The following is a 25229-nucleotide window of genomic DNA, read 5'->3' as shown; positions in this document are numbered from 1 at the left end:
GTCCTCGAATGCGTTCATCAAACAAACTTGTCTAGCAGCTATGCTTATTGATTTATGGTATAATTAGAGACCTGACTTTTGATTTGGCGATCTAATATAAAATAATAATTAAATCACAAAATTGTCGTATGAGTCGGAATTTTATATCAACATGCATACGTGACCGGATGACGTACTAGTGCTACGTTAGCCTGTAGTAAATGAACTTTCCACATGGCTGCAGACCCTCTTTGTACCCTGTAAAACGAAGATTTTTATGTGAGTACTAAGCCCGTTCATAATATAAATTTACAAAGTTTCGTATTGGACGTGCGTGTATCGATCGGTGGGTAACATTTTCCGTAGCCACTTGATGGATTACCTATAAATTCTACAATCACAATATTATTATGGCCAAAATTTTAAGCAAAATACAAAATTCGAAAATAGCAGCGCACCTGGTGCACGCACGCAAATTGTGATATTTTCCTACATTTGACACATTTTCAGAAAATAAAACACATTTATTGGACCCAATTATTTTCCGAATATCATGAAGGAAACTCAAAAAATCAGAAATATGGTATGGTTTTGATCACTGAATGACTGACTCATTGTTAAAACATTAGACAACTTGAAAATGTAGAGGATATAAAAATTAAAATCAAAATTATATTGTGCTTCGTTCGTTCGTTCGTTTCAGCCAAATGACGTCCACTGCTGGTGGATTATATTGTGCTTACTATGGATAAATAACATTATGCTGTAGGTATACTGCGTAGATGGGTACACTTTCAGTCATTCAACGTATTACTGAAGACTTATGAGTGCATACGATGGAAGGTTGACTATTGAAATAATAATAATACGACTATAACATTAAATTATAGTTAGCATGCTCGCGCCGCTCCGTTCGATTTTACTTACATGAAATTTAATATTTTGGAGAAACATTATTTTTTTTAGTTCTTAATAAAAAAATCATAAATATTTTGAAATATATAAACGCAATAAAAGTATGGATTATCTTTATATTCAAAATCATAATATTCCATATTTATTCCTATGCTTTGTCTTTGACGGTGTTGATTATTGGGTTATTTACCCTAATGTAATTTGACAAATGTAAAAAGTCACGTTAAGTACTTTTATATTGTTAAGTGCCAACATCTTTCTTATAATTACTTCAATTAAATGTAATAAATATCTATAAAATTTTTAGCCACATAATCGAATTAGAGCGCTATTTTTCGGTGCGTATTTAAAAAATGGCGCCTCTTGTGACCTGTGAGCGTCGATACGGGAAACGCGATCGCAGCGACGCCCAGTGGTGGCGCACTGTACTAATTACGTGTTCTACGGCGTCCTCCGATTTTATTCACGGAAAGTGTATCGCCATATTGCTTCCGTGAATTCAGTGAAATATTTGTTAATTTCTCTTCAATTATGACTGCAATATCAAAATGAAGTGAAAGGGAACAAACAACAGGGCATCATCGACTGTGTGGATACGTTTTTGAGCATCCCAACCTCCGTTATTACGTGAAATAGGTGAGTTTTATTCTTCCTTGGCTATGACTATATGGCCCAATATTCCACGGGAGTTCGATCCGCTATGCGATAATGAAACTTAAAAAATGCGATTAAGGTTAATAATTGCGCGGTTTTTGTTATGTTTATTTACATGAATTTGAAAAGTTCTCCGCGGTTTTCTCGTAATGTGGATTGAATTGTGCGATTTTGTAATGGCCAGGGCGGGTTTGAGGTGTCGCCTTTGTACGTGTATACGTATGTAGGTACATGTGATTTGACGTGAGCGATCGGTTGGTTGTAGAGCATGTCGTACGAGAAGATGGAAGTGGTGAATCCGGCGGAGAAGGAGGCGAGTGAGGTGCTGCACTCCTTGCTGTCCGTGGAGCGCCGTAGCGTGGACAGCAAGGAGGCCATCATCGTGTCCATTCCCACGGACCAAAACGGCGCCGGCGAGTACGGCGAGAGCGCCCAGTGGCACACGCCCGTCATGGGGCAGCACTCTGTCTTCGAAATGGGACCCCCACAGAACATGCAGCAACACAATTACAACGGACATCAAGAGCAGGTATGTTCATGCACCAATAATCACCCCGATGATGTCTGTGATCCTTGAAAACTCAACAATAATATGAATGTATGACTTTTGACTCGACAACTTAACAGTAAACAAAGCTTTTACAGGAAACCGAGAATGGTATTACGTTCTGAAATTACATTTAATAGTTCCGTCGTACTAAATTATTACTCTTACAAATTACAGGTTCTCTGGCAAGGACATACGATTCAGGTTGAAAATGGTGATGGTAACATGCAGACCATGCAAACAACTTATACACTGGAATTTGGACCTAATGTTGATGCCGAGACTGCAGAATTGGAAGTTGACACAAAGCCTAAAGTTGAGAAAAAGGTTGGAATGAAAAGGAAGAAAAAGACGGACTCTGATAGTGAGGATGATATTATTGATAACAAACTGGAGGATAATCCTACACAGGTAATACTTCCATGATTCTAGGATCATTCTAGGGTCTAATAAATTCAATATCTAACACGATAGCTTTCATTATGACAAAGACTTATTGCAGTAACTTGTATTGCCGGGATGCAAATGTAATGCAATACAGTAAGATGCCAATTTACACAATTAGGATGTTTGTAGGTAGAAAAAAAAATAGGTACCACACCATTCTTGCATGTCTTATCAAAAAAGATAAAAACACCACATAGCAAGTTATAGTTGTGTACAGCAGTATAGTACAGTTAAATATTTAAAAAATAAGGTGATTTCATAAGGCAGTATAGTATATTATTATAATTGAAGTGATAATTAAAAAAAATACCATGATTTCATAATCTATATTTTTTTAAATTCTCTGACATTAACATTGATAAGGAATCCTTTATCAAGTAATTTGATAACTTTAAAAATAGTTTTATAAAATGCAAGCTTTGAATAGTATGTAAAGTCCTTTCACTAAAAACTAAATATAATGTTGTATTCCAAAACAAGCAGAAAACTGTCTTTAACATAATATTTCACATTATTCATTTGTTACATTGTTATTTTCAGGTCAAAGAAAGGCTTATGAGGGGCTGTGAGTGTAAGGACAACTGTTATCGTGGACTCAACCCTGAGGCAGTATATCGTCACCGTCTCAACATTGCTGAACTCACTAAAAGCGAACACGACATGTACTTGATGGGAATTACAATGGCTAGCTTGGCGAATCCGGCAGAAACGTCACGTCATAAGGTCAGAAGGAGACTACGAGCCTGCTACGTGTATCAAGGACGAAAGGTTTGCTTAGAAGCATTCTTATATTTAGAAAATGTTACTCACTACCAACTGAAGCGCATCAGGCAACACGTAATGACCCACGGCGTCGCGCCGCGGATACACGGCAACGTAGGTAAGAAGCCGTACAACACGTTCACATTGGACATTTACAAACACGCCACGAATTTCTTGAAGGAGTATCTCAAGCAGCACGCTCAATCACCCAAAGACGCTCAGCCCAACGCGGATGGCAAGAAGGCCAGTAAAACCGTCATCATCCAAGGCGACTCGAGAAAGCACTTGTTCGAAGCCTACAAGGAGTACGGGGAGATTCTCGAGCCCGGCGTAAAGCTAATGGGCTACTCGACGTTCCGGGCGTTCATGAAAGATCAGTTTCCCCAAGTGAAGTTCGCGACCAAAAAGCAGGACCTGCCGAAGGATATGGTGCCGTTCCGCAGCGGCAAGTGCATGTCGTACGACAAGAATAAAGACCCTGTGAGGCTGCAGCAGGAGAAGGAGAAGGCGGACGCCAAGAAGGCAGCTATGGAGGCTAAGAAGAAGGAGGAGCACGAGCGCGAGCACCAGGTGCAACAGCAGCAGCAACAGCAGCAGCAGCAACAGCAGCAGCAGCAGCAACAGCAGCAGCAGCAAGTGCAGCAGGTGCAGGTGCAGCAGCATCAGCAGATGCAGGGCCAGCCGCACGTGGTGATCCACCAGCAGCAGGCGCAGCAGCAGCAGTCGATGCAGCAGCAGATGCTGGTGCCGCAGGTGTCGCAGCACCAGCAGGTGCTCCCGGGGCAGGTGGGCGGCGTGCAGCAGGTGTCGCAGCACCTGCAGCCGCTGGGCGTGCAGGAGGAGGCCGGCCAGCAGGTGGAGATGGCGCAGCAGGTCATCCCGCTGGCGGTGGTGCAGCAGCCGCAGCAGGCCTACCTGGTGACGCCGGTGTCGCACTTCCAGACGCGCGTGCAGGGCGCCTGGTACCGCCATTGACCCGGCGCGCCGCCGCCGCCGCACGCGCGGGCCGCAGCCTGAACTTTGGCAATAAGTGAGCGAATAGGTAGGTGACACCTTTCAGTATTGGTTAAACTGAGTTATGGATATTTCTAAGTATAAAGTTAATCATATTTACACGACTTATATTAGCACTAGCTATGTAGTTTTTTTTGTAATCTATAATTTTGTTTAACGGAAATTACTAAATTTTGTATTACCTCTGATTTTTGTATACGAAATGCTTGTTGGACTGCAGAATCGGAAGAACAGTTGAGGGACTCGGGGGTAGTATGTTTAATGTTGGACTCGTTTACGTAAATGCAGCTTTTCATTCGAGTTCTTAGTTTGATGTAACTTCATTTGTCACTAGAATCTTTGAGGCTTGAAACATTATCTAATTTCGCTCACCCACCATGCTATTCTTATTACTTGTCTATGGTTCAAACAAAGACTTGGACTTGAATCAAATCTGCAATGAAGGTATTATTTGATTCAAATCAGCTTGCATTCAATAAATATGATTCTCATTATCCTCAACTCATTATGTTATAGCAGTCATTTTCGTACATGCCAGTTCTTAATTACAGCCTAAAAATAATCACACAGTTAAATATAAGGCAAGATTCCTATGACCCCTCGTTGACAAATGACGCACTACCTATTGAAGGACATTATTTAATTTTAATTAATTTCTGTCTATTTATTTGCATCAGCTGGTTTGAGGCGAATAATAGCTAAGCAATTATGTAATTAAAATTGAATTGAAATCTTTCCAAAAACCTCACAGAAAACATACTACCTACTTGAAAGTCGTGTACTCAGCATCTATATTTTGGATGAAATACTATTTTTAACATTTTTAAATCTAAATGAAAAGGCATGGCCTGTTTGGTCATCAAACATTATAGCCAAAAAGTATTTACATCCAGGATATACAGGATGTTAGGTAAATGGGTATATGAGCCGACACTAGCCCATGTTAACATGTGCATATAAATGGTATGGTAAAGTCAGAAAATTGATATCATCGTTTAAATTATTTGAATTTTCATACAAATCTGATTTTATAAATTTTATTTTGTAAGAACATTTAAAAAATTAAAATAATATGAAAATTCTGACTTCACCATACCATTTATATGCATATGTTAACATGGGCTAGTGTTGGCTCATATACCCATTTACCTAACATCATGTAGACGCTGTGGACTCGTCATGGTCGAAAAGATTTGTCAAAACAAATTGTTTGAGTTTATGTAAATTATTTATTTCGACTCATAATTTCTTCATTTACTAAACTATAATGCAGTGCCTTCAAAGTATGTATGATGTTAAATTCGGTATAGCTTTGGTGTGCAATTATTTTGTAAATGGATTGACACTATATTGGAATTTCGATAATTTACGGCATAGGTCCTATAATGTAATGATAATGGATGTACCTATACTGTGATAGTAAATTGCTTTGGTGAACTGATCCAAAAAGGTGAAATAATGCATCACAAACAATAAACACTTAAATTTTGATTTCTGTATCATTAAATACATATCAAAATTTCATAAGAGAAGTTAATTTAAAACCACCTATACATATAAAGACTTGGGCAATAAGCTTAATTCATGTAATTGTAACTTTTGTAGTATTATTACAGGGCAATTAAAAGTACCGACATTGTCATTGGTATGATTGGCACCGGTATTTTTATGATGGCTAGGTAGGCTTTTTGCTAAAGTTTATTACTAAAACTAATTATGAAATCCTAATATTTTTTTTTATATGATCTCGTGTCTTTAATTTCACACCTCCAAAATATTTTATCACCTAACTAGCACTCAACCCCAAAGTTTATAATTTCATATACCGTGTAATGGCTATGCTGACATTGGCAAACGTGGAAACAATAGCCATAGAGGAGAAAATATTTTATTTTATCACTGCCGTTGGATGACATGTTGTCTATGTATGGTCTTGGTCATGTCGGTATTTTTCCTGTAATCTTGAATACGACTTTAATTTAGTATTATGTTTTAATACAACGGTTGCTCGATGCCTCCGTCATCTAACGAAGTTTGAAGTTATTCAATTATTATTAGATGTAATATTTTTTTCCTAGACCTACCTACATAATGACAGTCGAGATTAAATTAAGTTTTTAGTATATATTTTAATGTCATTTCCTAAAAATAAAATTGGAAATCAACTTTCTAATTAATTAAGGAATACGGGCCCATATTAGTTTTTTTAAGTAAGTGGCAGGCAATCCTGAATATATTTTCTCTAAACTTCATGTCTTGTCTATTTTAATCAACAAATGACTACGAAAACATTGTCTTGTTACTTGTTAGTTTAGAGACTCGGGAGTCGTGCCAACTTTTACACATTCAAAATTATGTTTTATGTCTTTGCTGAACGGCTCTTTTTTCATTTTAGCCCTTTTTTAAACATGGCCATGTTTATAAAATATTGTTAGTATTTATTCATAGTCAAATCAAAGAATATTAATGTCTAGAACTCAAAATCGAAGCAAATAATACTATGTACCGACACCAAATATTTGGTGCTGAATATCAAATATGTGCGTTCAGCAATTTTTATATGTTCATGTACACGTCATAACGTAATTTTTATAGTTATATATTTTTCAAGAAATGTCGTTTTTATCCAAGGACGTGTGATTAAGAAAATTATTGTGAGGAATTTCATGATCGTTTCTGACTACGAAACCTGTGAATATTTTATATTCAGGATTAATGTTTTGAATTAAAATTAAATTACTCAATTAAAATTAAATTGAGTCGAACAACTTGTATTAGAGTGAGACAGTAGCAGCATTCTCTGTGCGTTCCATCATAAAGACCAATCGAAAAAAGGAACGCAGCAGGGAGTTAATTTAAAAAATATCATGTTTAATTGCATTTGCATATTTTCAGTGGTTTGGACGATCTTGAAATTACCTGTGTGGTTTCGCGTTATACGACTGTTAATCGAAAAGGCGAAGTGGAAATCTCATTTTATCTGGAGTTAAGTTAGGCATAGTGTAATTTATGTAACTGATAGAAGTGTGTAATCATAATCATTACTATAGATAGACAGTACAGAAATGTGCCTAGAAATATGCTTATCCATGTATTTTTATATAGTGCAATAATATCTGATGTGAGATTCGGAGCAGATTTTCAAGACGTGTCTTGAAGTGCAGTCTCTGTTGTTATAGTACATTCAAATGAGAATCGATTATTTTAATTGAGCCATTAGACTGAAACCAGAAAAATATTTTATCAAAACATTAGTATCGGGGACTAATTTGCTTCGAATCGTAGTGATTTCCCGTTAGCATAATATTCGGCATCTATGTTCCAAAATTACCGTAGGAAGACATGATGTGATAGACATTAAACTTTTTTACGCTATAGATGTGTGTTTGAATCGGACGTTGACCTTTGATTTGGGATTAGATTGGATGGGGTGAGCCCTCGATCGAAGGTGGGATCGGGGTCGAGGCTCCCACGCCGTCCGGCCGCGGTGCAACCGGAGATTGGCGGCCGGGGGTGTAGGAGCGGCGCAGCGCGACTGGCCTGTTGCGCCTCATTAGCTCCCTGCGGCCGGCCACTACACTCGGCAATTTAATAAATCCTCGCGCCGAACATCGTAAACAAAAGTCATTGTTTCGCCTCCACCAGTCTGATGGCGACTTGACCGCGCGCGCCGACGCATCCCGCGACACGACCTTAACGACATTTCGAAATGAAATTTTGGAGGTGTAGCACCAAACGCGAACGGCGCCGCGCTGCAATTGGTGAGTTATCTATCCAAATCGATTTTTTACAAGCCGTTATTATTTTGTATTGCCTGTTACGGATCCTTTGCTTGTTAATGCGTACCTTCTAGTAATAATGTTGAGTTAACCCACTTTCAAAACCGTTGCCTAAACGATTTCTGCAATTTGTCTTGATTGAAGCCGCGGATGGGACAATTCTTGTGTTTATTAAATGTCTCCAAGCTATTTATATGGTCTCGTCGACCTTATTTGCTTGTGTTGCATTATGATCAAAACTCTTGAAAAAATTATAAGTGCAACGCACAGTTTTAACCGATCTAAAACTTTGGGGAACATCAATCCATGACAAAGACGAGTACCTACCTATAACAAATGGGCACCAAAAATAAATACGACCTTGACTTTGAGCAAAAAACGTCTTCATGATATCATTGACTGCGATTACTTAGCCAAGCATCCGTTTCGTAATAAACACACAATCCACTTCTAAGCTTGATTTTGGTCATACAAAAATTCAACAGGATTATCTTAGAACGATTTTATCAAAATCGGAAAGTTCGTTCTTGTTGGAATAACTGGTAACTGCTACTTACAGGCAGCAGGCATTAGGTTAGTTAATAAACGTGTGTCGTATTTCATTCTTATACCATGCTTTTGTGTCTCAAACACCAGCAGCTACAACAGAAAAGAATGGAAAAGAGTGAACGTGGTTTAAGCATTTGACCCGGCCACATGTAGCGTTACTTTATTGATATTATTTTCAGATTGAAGACTGACAACAATCCTATAGATGGGTAGGAAATATTTTGTGTTGCTAACGCTGGCCAACAAAGGAAACTTGTTTTTAACGAGTTTGCGGCTTGGAAGGGACGTGCTGCCAATCCACATTAACCGCTGGCAGCAGGACACAGTTATTTGCACGCTTTCAGTTAAGCTCGTTAGGTTATGGCGACGACAACACGAGGGGAGAAGACCGAGACAGATGGGGTTTAATTAAACGTTGCCTCTATTCGCAAATTGGTTGTTATTCGGTCAAGACTTGATGCACTTGAAAAGAAAAATAACGCATGAGTTTCGTCTTGAGAAAAGATTTTGAGTGTTCACGCAAAATATTTTACCCATTCGATAAACGAGAAGCAAATAAGAATTTGCTATAGATAACAATATTGCCAACTTGCCATCAAAGATTTTTATCGGCAATCGAACTCTGCGTCATCAATAAAAGTTGAGAACTGGCTACTAATACTAATAGCTCACTGGTGGGTGGCAAGCCAACGATCCTACGTGAAAGGAAAACCTGCCTATAACTGGCGTACTATGAAGATTGGCAATGAAGCGAGCCGCCCTGATTACTATGCGCGACGCGGACCATCCGCCACCGGCTTTTGTTTGCATTCCCATTGTCCTATCCATCCTTTCCAACGACTTTTTTACTAGCCTAGTAGGCTAGGCACCTATTTAATTAGGCTGAGCGTTCATGATCGCTACTTTTCTACTAGTTAGGGCTTTGTTAATTGAAGTAGATCATTACGGTTCCAGTAAGATGAGACCTAACAGGCCAGTCCTTATAATTAAGAAAGAATAATATAGTAATGAATGATTGCAGCCCGACTGTAATTTAATAATTTTACTAGCTGGACCTAATTAGAATAAAATCGGGAACTACCTAAGCAGGTGTTACGTACGCTACTTGATGCTACTGAACTGATTGCAAAAATACTATTACGCATAGACGAGGGTGCATGCACTTTAGTTTCATAATAACGGCGCGTATGTTTGCTTGGCACTGAAATATAACAATTCCTATTATTATACAATGGGTACCCGTATTTGGAGCGATGAATGTCTGTTGCCTTGATATCTTCATAACATATGGCCATGGCTCTACTGAATAATAATGTCATAAAACTAACCCTCACGTATTATCCTGGAAGCAAGTCAGCGCCGTATTTTTTTCACTATCATAACTTAATATTTATAAGTACGAGTAAGTAGGCCTTCTCTTTCTTTAGCTGTTGCTGGATTCAGTTTTCAGTACAGGACTATTACCGCTTCTCATTCCCAACTCCTGTGTAAGTAGCCAGGATCTATAGCGTTACCGTCTAAAAAAAAATGTCAGTTTTCAGCACCTACCTACCTAAATACTGCCCATTTGCAACTCAAGACAACTGAGAACAGGAAGTTAAGACTTCCCTCCATTAATGCTATAGCCACTTGGCCACCATCAACAGTGTTTCGCTTTTGTTATCAAACTGTCAAAGTATCCTCGAGAATCTCCCGCTCTCGCAAACTTCGTTACCGACTTTCGAACGGAATTGGGAACTTTACCTGTCTAGTCTCGCGTTCTAAGTAAATATTATGGTAGGTACGATGTACAATTGGCGCAAGGTCAGATAGAAAAATCACCACGAAATAGATGTGTAGGTCGGGACTGTTATTCTAATTACTTATGTATGTACAAAACACGTTACTTACTTGAGATGAATATATTTTTTGTAGTATACGAGTAGTATCAACTTGGCTTATAAACAATGTTTAACTTCTGAACTGTGTTTACTTTAAGCTGAGTCACATCCATGACGATTCATTGCCGTTTGCATCGTGTCTCTGCCTTGCAACCAGCTTGATTGTCTTTCAATCGGGCTTCCCCTTCGGATTACAAAAAGTAAAAATCCAATAAATTGTGAAACGTTACTCCGTGAGCTAATTTACGTATCTATAGCAGACTCCGGCATGTTACAATTGTAGTAGTTAGTCCTACTAATATTATAAAATGCGAAAGTTTGGATGTCTGGATGTTTGTTACTCTTTCACGCAAAAACTGCTGAACGGATTTTGATGAAACTTTACAGTATTATTGTTTATAACCCAGAATAACATATTATAGGCTATAAATGACGATCTGTGACAAACGAAATTTCACGCGGGTGAAGCCGCGGGCAAAAGCTAGTTAATAATACTTAAAGGCCTCGTCAGAAAGCGTGGATGGTCGTAAACACAGATATAGATATACCTAGATAACGCGAATGCACCTACTTCGCGTGTCCCGGTCCCGATAAATCATCGGAAGGAGCTGCCGCTGCTTACAGTCCACGCGCGTCTGTTGTTGCATGCGGACCGGCCGCGAAAACTAGAAAAATGCCTCAATGTGTGATAATAAATTGCAATAAGCCAAAAACTTCGAGCTCCCAAAGGGAAGGACATATTTCCTATCACGGGTAAGTTATTTTAATATTATATTAAGTGTTAATTCATTTTAAAACATTTTTTTAAGTATTCCAAGCTGTGGTTTCTAGAATGTACCTAAAAACCTATAACTTACCATTCAAAAAAATTTTACGATACATTGCCGGGTTTGTTTTGAGCGTTTGATCTGACGTTATGTGTTAAGAGGCGATGTATAACGAACAAGCGCCACTGTCGCGCATCGCTTCGACTTCGTTGTACACGCAACTTCTCATTCGTCTGTCAAATTTTGCTACTAGTGTTGTTCGTTCTACTACTTTAATCAATAATCGATTCTTATCGATATCGGACAGACGAATGATACTAATCATTATTTAAAAAAAAACTCTCATATATAAATAAATATTCTATTTTTTTTTTTATGTGATAGGAGGCAAACGAGCAGACGGATCACCTGATGGTAAGTGATTACCGTCGCCCATAGACACCCGCAAACCCAGGGGCGTTACAGGTGCGTTGCACAGTGTTTTAGAAACCCTCAAAATTGGACATGATTAAGTTAGTGCCATGAGTCGATAGCGTCTTATGTTTCAATTACAAGAGTTCAACTCACGTGTGCTCATTTTACTTGGTTTTTGAGAAAAAAATTGTGAAAGTTGGCCGTTTTTAAAATTCCTAAAAATGAAAAAAAAAATTTTTTTAATAATTAAGAGGGTTTGTAAACTTGTGATATAGCTGATTCGATTGATCATTAAAAGACGCATGTATTGTACTTTATTTCATTTCTACAAGTCAAGTAGTTCCAGAGATTTTAATTATTTTTCATTATTTAGACTTTTTTTTTTTTTCTTCCATCCTAAATGGAATCCGCAATTTTATTTCATACTGAACAATACTTTGGTATAACCTCTATATAGAAATGTTTTTATCTTTCGTGGATCGTGTCTTGTACCAGAGATATATGAATTTCTTTTTTTTTATTTTCACCTATACAATTTTTTATAGCAATGTTTCATCGACGCATTGGAATATGATAAGGCGTTTTAAAGAATAATTACAAGGGGACTTCGTCGTCAAAAATACGTGTCTCCCGTGCCAAATACATTGTGTCGTTTATATTATTATGGACTTTTCATCCTCTGTACTGTGTTCGGTATCTCCAGTATCTTCGGTGTCTTGGTGTTCGTGTTGGCAAGGTTGAAATAATGAAAGTACTGCTTTAGAGAAAGGTATTCTTTTCAATTTAATTTGCTAAATGGGTTTTAGCAATCGCCCTACGAGTGTGGACCCCTTCCCGTGCCACACACAACCCTTTATCGGAGTATAGTTAACGTCAGATTATATTTCAATGCGTAGATGAAACATTGCTATAAAAATTTGTATAGGCGAAAATAAAAAAAAATAAAAATTCATACATCTCTGGTACAAGACACGATCCACAAAAGATAAAAATATTTCTACATAGAAGCTATACCAAAGTATTGTTCAGTATGAAATAAAATTGCGGATTCCATTTAGGATGGCAGAAAAAAAATAAAGTCTAAATAATGAAAAATAATTAAAATCTCTGGAACTACTTGACTTGTAGAAATGAAATAAAGTACAATACATGCGTCTTTTAATCATCAATCGAATCAGCTTTATCACAAGTTTACAACCCCTCTTAATTATTAAAAAAATTTTTTTTTCATTTTTAGGAATTTTAAAAACGGCCAACTTTCAATTTTTTTTTCTCAAAAACCAAGTAAAATGAGCACACGTGAGTTTCACTCTTGTAATTGAAACATAAGACGCTATCGACTCATGGCATTAACTTAATCATGTCCGATTTTGAGGGTTTCTAAAACACTGTGCGTTGCCGGCCTTTAAGGTAATTGTAATTAATGTGTATTTGTAGTATTTATATTTTTTTTTCCTAGTTTCCCACAAGATGCAATATTAAAAGAAAAATGGATCGCGGCTACGGGACGGAAAGACTGGTTTCCGACAAAACATAGTACCATTTGTTCAATTCATTTTGAAAGTACCTGTTTTGAACCTTCGAAAAAGAAGAGATTGTTAAAAAAAACGGCATGCCCCACTATACATATTATGTATGTATTTTCATGTAAAAGTACTAATAAAGTAAAGTACATAATAATGTGTGTACATACTTATAAGAAATAATGATCTGCTGATGATGTTGTAGATTGTAGAGAAATGAATACAAGTAGTGTACGTGATTTTGATGATTTTTATAAAACATTGCCACAAATCAGAATTTTGTGACCAAATAATCACAATATATATTGCTGGATATGTTATAAGAGCAATACAAAATATCTACGAGGCACCGTTGTCGAGATATTGATATTTTATAAAAACTTAAAATGTATGTTATTCACTATTTAAAGTAAATATAACATATTATTTTAAGTTTTTATTAATACGGGATCGTGTCTAAAATTAGCCTTTTGTAGTTATTTAATTGTGTTTTTTAAAAGAAAACTACATGTGACTTTGTCTCAAAATAAACTTAAACAGGATGAAATTAATGAATCAAAAAAATTAATTATGTGTGACAACACTGGCGGCTCGAAAAATGCCCGCGCAGCAACGATGTATTATAATAAGCAATCTGTTTTAGAATTATACATTTTTATTTAAAATTCAATGAAAATATTATCTATTTAAACATTTCGTTTAATATCATTCGTCTGTATATCTCATTCGTCTGTGTATCTCATTCGTCTGTGTATCTCATTCGTCTGTCAGATAATCGATGCCATTTCTGTGATCGTAGCGGTGCGTTGGGGCAACGGCGGCATCGGCATCTTTGAATCGATTACGATTTCCCGTCACTAAATGTTGGCTGTGACGTCACAGTAGGTATTAAAAAGTCGGCACGCTTGGTTTTAATACAGATCGTGTTACTTGCGTTATCTATGTATATCTATATCTGTGGTCGTAAAATTTACGGCGCATGAGGATCGCGTGTTCTTCATGTGCGAATTGCTTATGACAACGTTTTAAGATGCCACATGCCGTTGTATTTGCGTGGCAGTTTCTGTGTGGCGTTGGCCAATGGTATTCAATGGTCCGGGATGAGTGGTGGGTTATCTGGGTCCTTAACTGCACTATCCACCAAATTCTGAAGCTTTGCTCCGAAACCTGTAGGGGTTTGCCCCAACACAGCCTAAAAAAAAAAGAAAAAAAAGATTTTTTATGTTCTAAGCCTAGAACATAAGAGTTCGGGGCTTCCTTAGTAGAGTCATTTTTTCGCGTCGCGATTCCACTCCAGACTCTACAGCTCTAGGAGAGCAAGTTGCAGGGGAGTAGAAACTGAAACTCCAAACTGAGTTAATGGCGTATTATTAGCGTAGTCGTCAAGTGGGTCGATGATAAGAATCCAGCTAAACTATATTTGCGAGTTTTGTGACCCTTAACGGTTGAGTATTGCAGGCGTAGTCAAATATTTGGATAAAACTTCAACATAAAATGTTATGTTTGGTTTGGTGAGGTGTTTGTATACTAGCCGTAACCGACTGCGGTAAAAATAGAGGCGGGAATTTGACCGCCCGCGCGCGCCTAGACATAACATTACAAAATCTTTAACCAAGCACCTGGAAAGCTTCTTTCGCTGCTCCCATTAACATTCTAACTAAATTACAAATAAATTGTAACTTGAACTGTTGACGGAATGTTTTATTTTAATTGTAAATAGTTCCGAGATACCTATACATTTAGCATCAAAGGTAGGAGCAGAACGATTTTTATTTGGTTTGCTTTGTAGAAAGAATGAAACTGAGTTTCATTCCAGTTGCGAAGCAGGCTTTTGCCTGCGCTCCAGTGACAAACCAGATTAGCATTTTAATATGGATTAGGTGTAGAACCCGATTAGCCACTGAAATTCGTCCTATCCATGAAAAAGTGTGCTAGTTGCGTTGAATTTTTTGTTACTGATTTGAAAAACTTGCAAGTCATAAGTTCTTATTCGTTGATTTTGTGGTATTCCGATCTTTTTCTTTCACGCAGAACAGGCTAGGCTGTTCGAGGCGAATTGCATTGCCACCGAAAAAGCTAGTTTCGGTGGCAATGCGGCAAATAAATGCAGAAAACGATGCATCCAAATAACAGCGTTGTATTTCATAGAACTCTGCTCTTGTTTTTCATGGAGGAAAATATAAGATTCCCTGTCTCCTTTTTAATATAAAATTTTAGAGAAATAAAGTTTAAAATGTTAATAGGTAGGGGAAAGTAGTACGAGATGATCCCCTTAAGCGGGAATCGCTGTAAAATACATATTTTTCAAGGTAAACCAAAAATAAAGACGATTACTACTAGTATATTTATCTATCCAACTTTCCTTATACTCAAAACCAGAAATTAATTGAGGTTTCATTAAAATATTTAATTTTTTGCAAAACCTTACAAAGTGATCATCTTGTACACCCCTGTGGGTAAGATGATCCCCCAGGTAGGGGTAAGATGATCCCTGTGATTCTGTTCTATGATCTATTCTTTTCTGGTTATATTCCTTTCGGAGTAGGTACCTAATTATGCGAACAAATCGTTAAAAAGTTAGAAAAGAAAAACATTTACGAATTAAATAACGAAAATAACTGATTCTTTCTTAGTACCTGCTAAAAAGCGTTTAAATAATTGAAATGCTTTTTGGATGGAGCTGTGTTGAATATATCACAAATAAATTCACCTGCTTCATCAACCTCTACCCCAGCACATGCTTTATGGCCCCATTTTCCACATGCATAACATTTTATCCATCCTTCACCCTTGGTATCGCTTGAAAACTTTTCTGTTCAGTACAGCCACTCAGTATCATCTCCTTCAGACTCAGGTGAGTTATATAAAGTTCTCTTTCTTTTATTTCACTTCCCTTTACCTACTCCATTGACTTTTTTGTTTTAATTCCCAGGGATCATCTCGTACATATAGGAAGGGATCATCTTGACCCAAGTCCCACTTTTTGTTAAATATTTTCTAAAATAATCTACAAGTACGCGGCTACGTATTTATGGCCAAAATATTAAAATTAAACATAATAGAAAGCCTAACGACAACAGTAATTACATTTAACATTGTTTGAATAAAAGTAACATAAGCTCAAAGTCATGCCTATTTTAGATCAGAAGTACACAATTTTTCTTTTTTCTCGTCAAATTCGATGTATCGCTCACGCCACCATTACGATTTGACTGAGGCGGGGATGTGTCCAGAGCTATGTTTTACCAGTGAAAGAAACTAAATGACGTTAGTGGTTTCAGCACAATCGCGAAAGATCATCTTACCCCAGGGGATCAACTCGTACTACTTTCCCCTACGTTGTAGTTTACGGAGCCAATTCACTCAGCGTAGCTTGTAAATGCAGATGACTAGACTACACAAAAAGGTTATACCTATCATGCAGAAGAGATAATATTACAAAGAATATGAAAATCCGACGGAGCATTATAAATGCATATTCATATTGCACTATTACACATAACGGCAGGTTAGGAAAGGAAAGCAACGTAAAATTATATGCAAGTTTTATGAATAGAGTCGCTCTTGCTGCTCGGAAAATGCACAGTCAAATAAGTAATTTATTAGTTAGCACAAGTGCATAACATCGACAATTAATTTGTAATATTTATTTAAACATTTTCGCTTGAATTTCGTGCAGATGTCTACATAAGTATAACCTATTATTGGTATCATTTGAATGAGCTCGTGAAGCACTTTCAGGATCAGTAACCAGTTTTTCGATATCTTGTATAGTTTAGAAATAATCGAGTGAGATCACTTATCGTTTCTACCCTATATGTTATTCTGGGCTATAAACAATAATACTGTAAAGTTTCATCAAATCAAATCTGTTCAGTAATTTTTGCGTGAAAGAGTAACAAACATGTTGACATCCAGACATCCATACAAACTTTCACCTTTATAATATTAGTAGGATTACAAGCTCTTGGTATCTAAATAAAATATTTCTTTATCAAATTATTGTGTACTATGTGTAATATTTTTAGTAGTAGAATATTATGTATAGCGCTCTAAATTCAGCTTTCCTATTTAGGTAATAATGCTATCTTGTAATTTTTTTTTTCAAATAAATTATGAAGATAGAGGTACACGCTCACTTTCAGATTGAAAAAATAACTTTAACCAGTTTCTAAATAAAAATGCCTTTTGTGCTTATTACATCTATACAAAGTAAATAAAGTATTATTAAGCACTAATTGAGAGTAATCTAACGGAAATTCATTTAGTTTAATTGATTTTACAAACATACTCCTTTACAAGGTAGCGAGTCTTGCAATATACTTTTAATGCTCTTATTCTTATGATATCTGTTAATGAATTCCTTAAAATTAGGTAGGCCCTGTCAGTAGGTGACACTTTTTTTTTGTGTCTTGTAAACTCCACAAACTTGTTAGACGCTGAAAAGTTGTATTACAGGTAAAAAAGTTGCAAATAAAGCAAACGGTAGAGTTCAGCTTGTTATTGTCAAACTGCTAGGTACTTATCAACCGGTTCGTGACGTGCTAATTGTTATCAAAAGTAATCCGCGTGCGATCCGTCACATGCAGATTACATCACATCTCGCTGCAGCGATGTAGGGCGCGCGGCGGGAGTCCCATGCGGAAGGACGCCAGTCTGCGCTCCGGTGTCATCGCGGAACCCGACACGCGCCGTAGCACACGCGGCCGTTCGTTTTTCAAATTTTCAAATCATTCGAAATTCGGTCCGCGGCGAACAAATTAAAAAACATTCGTTACACATGTGAGAACAAAAACAGGGATATGAGGATACGGTTCGAGGTGCCCAACAAATTGGAGATAAGTTTCGGTCGAGGTGTGTTGTTTGTTTACTGTGTGTTTAGGTTAAATTAATTATCTTCGCAGAGATCACAGGAAAAAATATTTTCCTATTCATAAGTACGTCTACTTAATAAATAAACGTTGTTTACCAAAAAAGTTTCCTACTCGGATAGAGTAGAGCGCTTTCTCAAAATAACAGATCTACTTGTGTACCTTAGCCTTAGCATTATTATTACAAGCGGCCAATGGCCATCGTAGTGCCTAATGAGATTTCATAAAACTACATAGGTAAGTATTCATGTTAAGCTTAGAAAGGTGTAATGCAATAAGTACACTAGGATTCCCAATAATTACATTAGCATTTTAGCCGACTAAAAATTGTCTCCCTTTGACTAGCATTCGATAAGATAAGCATTTATTGTTAATTGTGTCGATACAGTGAAGGCACTTATTGCTAGTACACAATTTATCCATTTCGGACGTCCAGTTTAATAAATAGTCAAATTAATAGTAGGATTTAGTGTTTGAAAGTGCGTCTTATTCCAAAATGCTGGCAAATCTTTTTTACAAACAAACAAACAAACAACGTTAAAGTGTAGAAAACAGTGGTAACAGTGTTATTCTTAATTTCTGTTTAGGTAGGTACTTGGTCAAAACCATAGGTAACATAGTGCGAAGTGTCAAAGAATTTTATCATCGTTTCGCCAAAATCACTTGCATGCTAGGGAAATCCTGTGAAAGCTAATCTTTGCATGAGCCCTGAGCCTGACGCACGTTAGTTTTCTCTTTAAATAATAAATTAACTTTATCGAAGCGATGCGATTGTGGATAAGGTAATTTTATTAAATTTTCGATAACTTCCGCTGTGCTACGGATGGTTAAACAAAAACTAACTCGCAGATTGGAAATACCTAACATACCGGACTCGGCCTTGAAATTGAATCAGATCTCGGACGCTGCAGTTTCGAAAAACCGGTATTTAAACGACTCGCGAGTAGGTACATTGAACTTTATAATTTAGTTAAATAACCTTAACATAAATTATTAAAAGATCATCCTGGATATGTAAATAATATGCCGAACAACGTTACCTAAATTAATTTAATTTTAATTTCTTTATAAGCCGGTGTTAGGAAACAGTAAAGGCAAGATACCGATAGTTGAATTGTGTTTAATTAAGTGTAATAATAAGACACCTTGCCTTTGCACACTAAACTGAGCTTTAGTACTCTACCTATTGAATACCACCGTCCTATTGTCCAGTATTGTTACGATCTGTGACATGACGCCGGATGGGCCTCAGCTCAACGGCTGGCTACACGTTATCGGGCTATTGTGCTTGATACTACCACAATACTACGCTGCACGCTGCATTTGAATAGATAGCACACCGAACGAGGTCACGGTGACAGACAATATCCATCATCAACACGTCTTTACTCCCTTACTAGAGAGTTTTGAAGCAGGCTTGGTGGCAAGGAAAGAAAAGATACTACTCTACCTTAACTAGAAACTAATTCCGCCCCTCGGTCCCACCACTTCAACTCTTGAAGAGTTGGGATATAGCATGAGCATGACCACTAAATAAACCCGCAATGAACTTATCGTGTGGGCTGTAAGCTGTAATTATCTTATGAAAAGACTCTACTTTTCGTTATTTCAAATATTTCATCTAAAAATTTTATTTAAACCTGAAAAGAAACTGGAAACCAAGCTGAAAACAGTCCGATCAGTCTCTAGTGACTAGACCACGGAAGCGTTTCATTTCATTTCACTTCTGTTATGTCTTCATTTAAGTCATGCTAAGACTAAATTACCTTCATTCTTCAATGAAAAAGCTAGCTATAAGAAGAATCGAGACCACGGGACCTCAGCCTTCCAGACCTTGAATTTTCGCTGAATATATTCATTCAATCTGTATTTTAATTTTAACGTCTGTGAATACTGTTTGTTTCATATTTTCTGAGTGTTTCTTTCTAACTAGCAGATGTTCATTTGATGAAACTGCCTCCTGAACAATAATCTTAGCCATTTGTTATACCTGACAACAAAAATTGGTACGAGGGGATACGTCGTTTTTCCGAACATACTCGCACATTTATCATTTCCGCCATTGTGATCGCACAGTAGTGTTGTGCCTGTAATTGTGTAACTTGGGATTATTTTTACGATTCTTTGTGACGTGTGTTATTTTGAGATACTTGCTTCCGTATACAGATCGCCTTGTCGAATAATCAGCAGATACTGACCAGCAGTTCTTTGTCTACGTGTGAAACTGTTACGTGTGACTGCAACTGTTAAGTACTACCTCAAATTTTAAACAAATGAGGAATGAATTCAAATTAAAATTCTCATGAAGAATACCGGCTAGCATCAGGGTTAAACAAGGCCTACACTTCTCAGAGTCGTTGGTATACAAATGTTTGTTTAGTTTATTTGTACATATTTATCATTTACATATTTTATATGATAACGTAGGACATATAGGTATTCAGAGTATTTTGCTATCGCAAGTGACACCCAAAAATAAAATACCTTCATTTATATTCTTTCATTTACAAAAGCCTTAACAGTTAATCTGATGATCAATTAATTTTGATTCATTCCAACAGCCATCAGCCCATGAAAGTAATAATAAGTAGGAACACAAAATCATGCTCTTCTGAAAAAAATATTGTGTAGGTACTTTTAACATTTTTACCTTGATGATAACAAAATAGCTTTCTGGGGTTTAAATATGATAAATCTATTTGTAGAGAGTCAATAAGTCCTATAAGCATGTAGAGCCACCAGCACAACGAAATATTGTTGCAAAATCACGCCTGTTACCTACACAAAACTACACCTACACACAAATTCGTCCTTTGAAACTTATGTATTAGAAAAAAAGTATTTTTGAATATAAAGTTTCGGGATCAAATCTACGTTAGATTTGCGCAGTGTCCAACTTATAGCTGACCCATTTCCACGATTTTCATGGCATTCATCTTGCTGTCGACATCACGAAAACTGAAATAAAACAGACTCTACTAAACTGAACACTTTTTACAATAATTCGATCAAACTAAACACCAATAATAAGAAATGCAGTCGTGGTCTAAGTAGTTTAAGTATTTTAAACTCTACATACAGGGTGGGAACGATAAGTTTACTTGTTATTTATGTCAACGTGAAATTGTGAACTCTGTCAGTTTATAATATAACGCGTGAGATTGTAAACTAACAGTGTGTTAGGTTAGGTTAGATTGTAATCTAACTACGTCAGATTATAATCTGACGGAATTCACAATATTACGGTGACATTTATACTATTCGTACTATCAAGGCACGGTAATACTATCTATACAGTATTCCAACTCGGCCATATTTTTGAAATAAATGTCAAAAGCCCCGCGGTACGTCACGGTATGACAACATGCGATAGGGCTGCTCACCTACAGTACCCATTCTAATTACATCTGTCTACTTAGAATTTCTATCTAGTTTTGTGATTGTATTTTTTTTATTTAGACAAACAAAATACTTTGTGAATGGAATAGGATAAAATGCGTGTTGTTTTGTGATTAAGTAGTAGATTTAATTTAAAAAAAATAATATACTAAAATAATTTTGAATCTACTAATCATAATGAGTACTTAATGACCTGTTACTTTAATTTCAGCGGGCGAAATCGTTGGCAAAAGCTGGTTTTATACAATATACTGGGTGTTAGGTAAATGGGTATATGAGCCGACACTAGCCCATGTTAACATGGTCATATGGTATGGTGAAGTCAGAAAATGTTAACATGGGCTAGTGTCGGCTCATATACCCATTTACCTAACACCCAAATATAATTTTCATTTCAAATCAAACTGACTGAAAATTACCATTTCTGACAGTTAATGACTATTTTTGACAAATTTGAACGTAAATGAAGGTCAGTCAAATTCAATCACCTTAGTCATTTTCAACACTAGGCCATCGACGTCCGTTCAGCACATTCGCGACACCCCTAATTTTTTCATCTCGACCACGTCCCGAGTTTTGAAATTCGAAGGAAAGCTCGCGTTTCGTCGGTTTATATGAAGTTACAATACTGTATGATATTATTACCGTGATCAAGGGATGAGTGCAATGCCATGTGACTGTATTAAATGTATTGAAGTTGGAAACATCGAATTTTCGGATAGATCCACTTTATTCTGTAACCTATTATTGCTACCGCTTGATAGAGCTCGTGAAGCACTTTCAGGATCAGTAACCAGTTTTTTGATATCTTGTATGATTCAGAAATAATCAAGTGAGATCACTTATCGTGTCCATCATGTATAACGTACAAATCCCATGCTTCTTAGTTAATCATAATGACATGTGGTTAAAAGAACATTACTCATACTTTTTGCTTTCTTCGGCGGTCTTTGTCGCGTTCAGTTTGCGTAAGCGGCAAGGACGACAGACAATGGATGCGCGGGCGCCGTCTGCGTCAAACTGCGCTGAAACAGAAAACACAAGGCCGCCATACATTTCCAAATTCCAATGCTTTGTTTACAAGTGCTTAAATTATTAATTACTTTTCTTTAATTTTTCCTAGAGGCTGAATTTTCTGACCTACGCAAACCACCTAGTTTTCAGACTGTTTTGTTCAGATTAATAAATCGTAAGGCTTGTTCGTACTAAAAAACGAACTCTAAGCTTTGAAGTAGAAGCTTAAAAGCCTTTGATAGAATATCAATATTTTAAATAACCACAGGTCTGAATTTTCTCCGAAGGGAATCGTTTTATACCGGTAGTCTTAAAATGCAAATGAAAAACATTTTCCTACAAGACTCCTCGGTCAACTGGTTTGATAGACATCGTGTTTTATAAATCTAGCCATTTAGATAATATGCAAGTATCGTAAATAATAGTCCTTGCGGTTGTGGGTAATGAATATATGTAATCCTATAGCGCTCTCGGATCGTTTCCAGTAAAATTACTTAGGCAACCATACGCTTACCTACTTGATGCTTCTATCAAAAGCATGTGGCGGCTCATAAGTGCCTTATTAAGAAAAGTTATACGCGCAATGAGCACTGGTTTAAAATGACATTTCCGTACTAAAATGAAGTAATGATCAACGTGAGTTTAACTTTTTGTAATAAAGAAGACGCACGTGGCACAGAAAGCAAACTATGAATAAATAAAAACCCATAATAATAACTTAGAAAAACCATTAAAATAGCTACCTATAATGTACACAACATACCATAACGTGCCTTAACCTACACATTTCATTACTTTTTGTGCTGAATACAAAATTGCGCAGCAGGTGTAAATACTAATTTTTAAGGCAGCGTGCATTCATAATGTAACCGCTCTACAGCATAAAATCTCTTTGAATGAATAGAACTAATTATCATAATTCACGTATTAACCTCATTGTAGTAACACACTGGATAATTAGAAAATTACAATACTTTATACAGTTACCAGTCTTGACGCCTACAAATACTACCGTTTGCGTTGTTAATTGAGAATGTTTTGTTTTCTAATCTCCGGTATAATAAATTAACTTGCACTAGGTATAATTATTTTAATAATGACTTAAGTGATATTTCTTCCACTTATTTTAACGCTGCTTTCTAGACTAGTAGATTGAGAAGAAATGTACCGTGTAGATTCACACTTGATAGAAAATTGTAGGATTTTAGTTTTTCAAGAAAGGTGATTCTTGTTGCGACTGCCATCCCATGTCGACCGCTGTCAGGATGTAGGCACCATAGTCGTGGAGATATGCTTATGAGACCGATGGCTGTTTAGTTGGAATAGTTTACGTTTCACTATGACGAGCAGAAGAAGCAGCTTTAAACTTGTCAGAGTTAAGTGCATAATTGAGCAGCTATGTTCAAGTCGGATCTGCATAAAAGTACGAGTACTGCGATTAAGTAGTGCATTGGCACCACAGTCTGCCGGATAATACACATCTACATGACTAATACGAGCTTAGTCAACGTTATCATTATTTCGTTATTTAAACGCCCTCTTTTTCAATTCCGCTGACCCAATAAAAATATCATCAATTGAGATTAATAACGTAGAAAAAGGGCATATAACTTTCGCTGGATTTAAAATACCTTTTTGCCAGGACAAAGCGGGCAAAAGCCCATATGTGATTTTCCTGCCCAGTCAGAAATCTCCTAGTTAACTAATATACCTAACAAAATCTACGTTGCAAAAACTCAGCACGTCCCCAATTTTCTGCCATAAGAGCAAACTAAACGGAGAGCATTTAAATTAGTCGCAAGCGCAATTTGCCGGGACGTTATTTAATAACTGCGCGAGATGAATCTTCGCGGCTTGCCGAGTACAAATTGTTGCGGTTCGCCCTCCGAGTTTTTAGTTTAGCACATAAATTACTTAGAGAGAACAATCTAGTTGTAGTTAGTCTGCGCATATGAACTGGAATACAATTTAACGCTTTAAAAGTAGGCGATAACTTGTGTGAAATGTTTCTTTAAAGGAAATCTGATCGAAAGTAATCCGTGATTCAAAGATTTATAAAAGACAACTTGCATTCTGATTATTACAAATATGAATTATACCACCACACGCATGGAATAGTACCTACCCACACGACTCACATGAGTTTGTACTCGTATTTAGACTTTTATATTGTTTAATAACATCAAAACAGAAACCTCATTACCTGCTGTCGCACTACACGTAAATAAGTTGACGCATCAAGAGTTCAAGATCACCTTCACATTTGAGGATTGTAAACAGCAATAGCGCGACATATTTTCAATTCTAAGGAATGATTTTCAGAATTATATCAAAGGGCACCCTTTGGCACTGGACCAGTTACAAACACTCACCCCCACAAAGAACTAAAACTAAGTGACGCTAAAATTAGAGCAGTTACTGCCGACCATTCACCCCGGCTTAACGCGAGTGTTCTGATTGTTTTATTTCTTTCTCATTGTCTTGCCGCGACAAACGCTAAATAATAATATTTTATTTCTCACAATACGCGATTGTTTTCCACCTTTCGCGATTTAATACATGCATAACAATGCTTGTTGATGACAACAAATGGTAATTGCTTAATTCGAGAAATTCCGTTCGATTACTCGCTTCTTGCACAAACACCCGGGGCTGTGTATTTTGATTATTGTTTCTTTTGAGATACCAATTACAATTGTTCATGTTAATACATTA

General features: G+C 36.8%; 2 protein-coding genes across 6 annotated transcripts in view; both read left to right on the top strand.

The window, feature by feature from the left end:
- LOC135087591 (guanine nucleotide exchange factor DBS-like) overlaps positions 1–25229 on the top strand; it is a 104939-nt gene that overhangs the window by 1285 nt on the left and 78425 nt on the right. Inside the window, exon 1 of one of the 5 annotated variants that reach the window (XM_063982327.1) lies at positions 17897–18084. The exons of the other annotated variants lie outside the window; for them this stretch is intronic. Within the exon in view, the coding sequence (XP_063838397.1) occupies positions 18033–18084 (52 nt within the window). The 5' untranslated portion in view covers positions 17897–18032. Of the gene's footprint in view, positions 1–17896; positions 18085–25229 lie in introns of those variants that run through there. 5 annotated transcript variants of the gene reach the window in all.
- Positions 1319–7695, top strand: LOC135087618 (uncharacterized). Its single transcript, XM_063982360.1, has 4 exons — positions 1319–1530; positions 1814–2077; positions 2273–2506; positions 3083–7695. Exons 2-4 carry the CDS (start codon positions 1817–1819, stop codon positions 4277–4279), a joined length of 1692 nt encoding a protein of 563 aa, XP_063838430.1. The 5' UTR covers positions 1319–1530; positions 1814–1816; the 3' UTR covers positions 4280–7695.

This window comes from Ostrinia nubilalis, chromosome 1 (assembly GCF_963855985.1).
Source record: "Ostrinia nubilalis chromosome 1, ilOstNubi1.1, whole genome shotgun sequence".
Classification (NCBI taxonomy): Eukaryota; Metazoa; Arthropoda; class Insecta; order Lepidoptera; family Crambidae; genus Ostrinia; species Ostrinia nubilalis.
Note: the sequence above shows the minus strand (reverse complement) of the source record. Positions and strands in the feature narration are given on the sequence as shown.